Source organism: Bolinopsis microptera, chromosome 9 (assembly GCF_026151205.1).
Source record: "Bolinopsis microptera isolate Bmic1 chromosome 9, MBARI_Bmic_1.0, whole genome shotgun sequence".
In the NCBI taxonomy this organism is placed as follows: domain Eukaryota; kingdom Metazoa; phylum Ctenophora; class Tentaculata; order Lobata; family Bolinopsidae; genus Bolinopsis; species Bolinopsis microptera.
The window spans coordinates 12347314-12353837 of record NC_087080.1 but is presented as its reverse complement, the minus strand read 5'-3'; the positions used below and the strand labels follow the sequence as shown (position 1 = coordinate 12353837).

The 6524-nt window shown below is 37.0% G+C and overlaps 2 protein-coding genes across 2 annotated transcripts in view; one reads left to right on the top strand and one right to left on the bottom strand.

Moving 5' to 3' along the window:
- Window positions 1-6524, top strand: part of LOC134821203 (uncharacterized) — a 90546-nt gene that overhangs the window by 16747 nt on the left and 67275 nt on the right. The window lies entirely within an intron of this gene.
- On the bottom strand, window positions 11-2484 carry LOC134821204 (uncharacterized). Its single transcript, XM_063831896.1, has 4 exons — window positions 2306-2484; window positions 1154-1231; window positions 936-1038; window positions 11-631 (listed from the first exon to the last, which is right to left on the bottom strand). The coding sequence occupies exons 1-4, from the start codon at window positions 2432-2434 to the stop codon at window positions 285-287; spliced, it is 657 nt and encodes a 218-aa protein (XP_063687966.1). The 5' UTR covers window positions 2435-2484; the 3' UTR covers window positions 11-284.

Below are 6524 nucleotides of genomic sequence, written 5' to 3'. Positions count from 1 at the left end.
CACGATTATTGGGTGGTAAGCCACTTGAAACGTCAAAAATATCATTAAACAGTAAACTCTGTTTGCCCACTACAGTTAAGCTAAAACTGTTACCAGCGTGTTTTAAAACAAACTGCTTTGTGGTCAATAGCTTTAACAAGAATTCAATACATTATTCATAAATATTGCATGAAGAGAATGGTTTCTCAGACTTATCAGGAAAAAATAAAACTAGTTCCACAGAAGGGTCAGGAAAAGAGATAAGTGGTACCTCAGACCAGTCTGATAAAGACATGACCAGTTCCTCAGACCAGTCTAAGGGGAGTGTCTTCTGCCAGTTGGGGCGAAGATGGCGGAGCTGAAACAGGTTTGGGTTTCAATCTATTCAGCTCCTGTGGCCCTCTTATCAAACAAAAGGGTCTAAATGTCTGTTTTCTCACAGTTCTATCGGGCTGTGTTTGCTCAAGAGTTGGTCGGGACAGTTTGATGAAGACTCTCTGATCCTGGCCATCTCTACAGACCCCGTGATCGTCTGACAACAGAGAGTGGGTGACAGTGTGGTGTTTTCTCACCCTACTCCGTTGTGTGGGAACACCCAGAGCGCTGAACGTTACTCTCTGTGAGGTGGCTGGACTCTGCTGCTTGCTCCGAGCTGTAAGGATTAGTGGTAGAATAGTGGTAAAATAGTGGTAAATGGTGGAGTAGTGACCAGATAATACCTCTATAGAGTCTATAGTCGATGGAAGTTCAATGAGTGGTCAAACAGTGGTGTGTATGGTAAAATAGTGTTAGATGGAGGATTACTGGTCAGATAATACTTGTAAAGTCGATGAATTGCTTGCGCAGACCAAGATACCCTGAATCCGCGTCCCCTCCTTCTATCTTTCTATGCATATGGGGCTGCCATTTCTGATTCCAATTCCAAGCTTAAACCTTGATATAAAAAGGTGCCTTACTTGTTTTAGCTGAGATAATAGGTTTATAGTTCTGGAGTCGGCAGGATTGGAACTCTTTCAATTTCTTTGCCTGTTCGAACATTTCTCTTAGGTAGTAGTGCACCTGAGAATTGTGGGTGATTTAAAAATTCGAAACATGTCATAACATTCAACTTGTAAGAAAGAACCAAGAGACACTCCTTAAAACACATATAAAAAGATATGTAGTGATATTGTACCTCTTGACTGCACTGTCTGTCAGCTGCGTTGTGGAGTACTAACAGCTCCGTAACTGCCCCCAATTGTCTTGGCTTGCTCTGAAAGACTATGTCGTATCAATTGTTATCTTAAGCTCTTAAGGGACATAAACCAACACCTTTTTTTGTCGGGAACCGCGATTTGACTTCATATTATGAAAGTATAGATAAAAACAATAAGATTTGATACATTGAAAAAAAAATTTTGAGAATATGCACTTTCGGAAAAAAATATTTTCTTTTTGGAAAGTTTTTTCAAATTTTAGAAGTCTGTCACTGTAATACCGATATTTCAGTCATTTTAAAAGTTTTTTGGCTGATTTTTGTTACTAAACATTATTGACAGTCCGTATAAGAAGCCCTTTCTCATTTTTGAGTTTTGAGGTATGAAGTCTGGCCTCAAATGACTTCGTAAAAAAGGGCCAAAAATGGCAGATTTAAGGCTTAAAAGAGAGAGAAATCATGTTCCAAAAAGTTGGATATGATACTCAAAATACAAGAATTTTTGAAGCGATATCTTATGACCTGGGTGATTGGTAAAATATACAACTTTGATAGTAGGCAAAAATTTCAATTTTGCTTCTCTCGACCTTGTTTGGTCTGTAACTTCGTCATATATTGTTTAATTATAAAATCCTTTAATACTGAAAAAAAATTTCAATGTATCAAATCTTATTTTTTAAATCTATACTTTCATAATTAATATGAAGTCAAATCGCGGGTCCCGGCAAAAAAAGTTTTGGTGTATGTCCTCTTAAGATACTGTTGCTAAGCTACTGTTACTAAGATACAATTCCTAAGAGAATATTACTTATTATAAGTACACTGTTATAAAGATAGTGTTACTGGAGCACAAATATTAATTTTTACTGGAGTACAGATAGTATCTTACTGGAGTACAAGTAGCATCTTACTGGAGTACAGATAGCATCTTACCGGAGTACAGATAGCATCTTACTGGAGTACAGATAGTATCTTACTGGAGTACAGATAGTATCTTACTGGAGTACAGATAGCATCTTACCGGAGTACAGATAGCATCTTACCGGAGTGCAGATAGTATTTTACCGGAGTACAGATAGTATTTCACCGGAGTACGGATAGCATCTAACCGGAGTACAGATAGTATCTTACCGGAGTACAGATGGTAGCTCTAGTCTTATTAGCGTGGTATCTACAGAGTTGTATTTTGTTGTACTCCTCGTACCGGGAGCTGGTGGTGCACATTTTAGGAACCCTCTTCACTCTGTCGAGCTGGGTCATCTGCAACTTACTGAATTATTAGTTCCATATTTTTACTGCGGTAAATTTGTAACCATTAGTAAAAGTACCACAATAACTGCAATAGCTACTCATCTGATTACATTATAAAACCGATGCTATCCAATTTTACTTCCCAACAAAAAAGAGTTGAGCCAATACAAAGAAAGCGTATGAAGACGAAAGTAACAGTGGAAAGCACAGTCCAACCGAGTGTAACAAGTAAGAATAAGTTGGTCAGTTGGTATTACAGTTAATACAAGTAAGAAGGTGTTCTAAAAACTAATGAATAACCCGCTCCCCGGGGGAGATCTGGCATCTAATTAATAACTGTAGCGTTACTAAGCTTCATTGTATTGAACCTGTTCCGTCACATAACGAGCACCTTGCAACTAACTCACTACTTAGAGCTTAATCTCTACTCACATTCACAACTCTCTACTCGAAAGGCTTACTAACTATCTACTCGAAAAATCACTAACTCTCTACTCGTAAAACTCACTAACTCTCTACTTGTAAAACTCACAAAAATAAACGGCAAATTTCAAAAAAAGTGTTTTAAACTCTGGTTATGATCATACTTGACACATTCACACTTGAAGAAGCAAATAAACTTGTAGACGAATTGTGCAGCTGTATCAAGAGTGGCGCGTACAAGGAGCATTACGATGTTTATTATTTTGTATTTAGCAAAATCTAGCTGACTTTCTGACAAGCATTGCTTAGGAGGATCATGCAGGCCATTAACGTTCTGGCGACCTCACTGATCGTCAGATCATAAGCAAAAGACGTTGCAAGGCTTAATTGTTCAGTTATCAAGGGAATCGACTGACTGTAAAATCGTAAATTTTATTTCAAGAATTGGATACAATGGAACTGTCGCCTAACAAATGGTTTATTAGAGGGTTGAAACTTAGAAAGTACAATTCCGCTAGCTGGACCCTGGTTATTAGGTCAAGGCTTCACTGTTTGGGGTGGCATCACATTATGGGTAATTTGAGCTCATGTTACAAGTTCATGGTAACACACTTCTTATCAACTTTAAACCTTCTGTTTTCTTAGTAAGTTGTGCTGCTATGTAATTGCGATACGTTAAAACGAACTTACAGTTAAATATTCGGTCAAGGTTAATAGATGATAAATTGTTGGTTAAGTTTGTACAGTTCAAAAAACCGTTGTAGTTAATAAGGGATCAGGCTGGAGGCACTGGAAAGTGAAATAAAGAGTGAGCAAATGAAAATATACGTCACTATTTGCTGCTCACAAGATAGCTCATTTATCACCTAGGTGATCATTAGATCAAATAACGGGTTCCATGGCAATCTGGTGTTGTGGTAAGTGTAACAGAACGATTGAATATGTTGAAATAATGGCGTTATTCAGCAAGATTATCAAAATTCTGATGACTGAGAATCGGACTCTCTTCATAAGTCCAATCATCCCTGCACATCCCTGAATAGACGCCAGTTTAGGTGTGTGGTTTTCAGGGAGTGGCCACTACTATCAACCCTGGACCCTGGTGGAACTACACACATCAACATTGATAATCCTTGTGCAACCATTATACGAATTAACATTGTTCTATTTGACTAATATTTAGTAAGTAAACTAAAACCACATTCAGTTAAATTCATTCAAAATTCATTCTCATTCGAGTGTTTTTCGGATAGCTTAGACTTTTAAAATTACAGTTCATTTTAATTTATTCATTTCTGGTTTCGCTTCAGACTGCAGGGTTATGTTAGCTCCTATTTCATCACGTCTATTTTCTTTTCTAAATCTACGGTTCAGTCTGAGTGATGGTTGTGCTCATCTCATCCGGTTTATTTCTTTTCTGATTTTTCTTCATCTTCTTCTTATTCTTCTTATTCTTCAATTTTGCTTTTCCTCCCCCGCAGTCTTTTAGTTTTCCCAGAACGGAATCAGGGCTCTTAGTCGTACGTATCTTGTTATAGAAGAACAGTCCAGGATCCTCACTTTGTCCATCGTCCTTAATTTCCCCCAGAGCGCTGTCATCATTACAGTCTTTTGCTTTTTTCGCACTAAAAGTTTGGAAGAGTATTAGCGCTATTGCAAGCACCTGCCATTTGAAGCCTATTGTGGTGATTGCCATCATGCACTAAAACTAAAATCATTAGATACTATGGAATGAACAAATGTATGTGACACTATTATTGCACGACGCACGTGCAATTAGGTATTATAGTCAGTCATCGTTGTTATGGTAACTATTGCATAATTATCATTATTTTAATAAATCACACTGTATGTTATTATAGAGTCAAGCAAATTTCCCCGCCTTATTATAGTCATTTCACTTAAAACAGAAAACTACCTACTTATTTCGAAAACACTGTACATACGTAAAATAAAAAACCGTGCGTCCTTCACAGAACTTTTGATACATTGCAATTGGGTAATAATCTTGATCTTACTGCTCAAAACTAAACAATTGAGGCATACTGCTTATTTCTAATAAATGGTTGTGCATATAACTATAAGAATTATAAATATAATAGCCCGACAAAAATAAATCAACTGGATTTAGATAAAAAGTGACTTAATTATATTTCCTTGAGGTGAATCATTCCCCAAAGGAGCCTTAAACTAGGCACCGTCTCTGCCTAATTATTTTCGTCATCCAACAGGTGTGGTCCAAATATCCATTTGGTCCTGATCCTCAAGACCAAGGTTGCATATCATGATCCCTTCATATTTGACAAAATTGAGATACTTTGATTGATAACTAGTTTTGAAAGCTACAAAGTCAAAAGAGTTTTCTAGTGACAGTTGTAGAATCGGGTTACCCAACAGCTTCGGCCATAACTTTCAAAATGCTCCGCCAAGTCGACTGTCATCCCGTCTGATCGAGTTATTTTCGCCATTTTGCAACGCAAAGTTGGGAGCAATATAAAAATGTGAAATAAAACGATTTAATGCGTCTTCAGTGTTTGCTGCTAAAACGTAAATTGGGGGATCTATCAAGCACAATTAACAATAATGAAAAAACCAATCAATTTACTCCTTCATAAAATAAAGCATCAACAATCAACATTTTGAATTTGGACACTGGTCTTGGAACACCCTGAAAATCTAATAAAAAATAGATTCTTCAGCACACAAATTAAGTCATAAGTGCGTTTACGGTTTAAGCCATGATGCCACAGATTTTATTTTTGATCAGGTGGAAGCATACCATAATTATGGTACGGGAAAAATGTGCAAATTATCAGCTCTCGGTGTCCGAGACTTTTAGTGGATATAATTCCCGGAAGGTATTATATGTTATAAGTATCAAGAGAGTATTATACCCAACATTGACCGGCGAACTGATAGCTACTTCAGAAGCAATGAAACTACAATCTTCTAGATAAAATGAGTCATAGTACTTTCAGCCGGAGCCATCATAAGTGACATAAATCTAAAAGATAGTATGGTTAGTTTCTAAATATAAACTCAAACTCTGAAAAGGAAACTGCCGTGAAATATGAAACATCAATAAAAGGACCAATTATGTTATAAGTATTACAAGTTTTACAAGTTTTATTGGTTTTGTAAGTTTTGAAAGTTTTGCAAGTTTATAATTACATTATTATTACATGCATAGATTTAGAATACTAAATACTTTAAGTCTAACTCTAAATATTACCGTCGCGTATAGTTCTAATTATTTATGTCATAATGTAATAACACGGGTTACATAAATCGTTCACATTCTTTTGTCAAAATTAAACTTAAAGAATAGTGACTGCAAGGAAAGAGACGAGCTGGATGAGAAGGAACGAGATCGTCAGCTTAGTTTCCGAGGACACATAGTTCTCCCTTTCTCCGTCGTCCTGGAATTTCTCCATTCCTTGTGTGTTGCAGTTATCAGTACTGCAGACATCCAATTTGCAAGATTTAAAATCTATGGTATTAGCATCCGAAGAATCCTTTGTCATCGATTCTTCAATCGACGTACAAAATTGCTCCATTGCCTCGTCGGTAATGTCACCAACATCGGCCAGACATTCTCTAAGGACCGTTTCGCCTGTCATTGACACACCGAAGAAACTGGCACTATAGCTTATGCTGACAGCTCCGCAAACTTCCG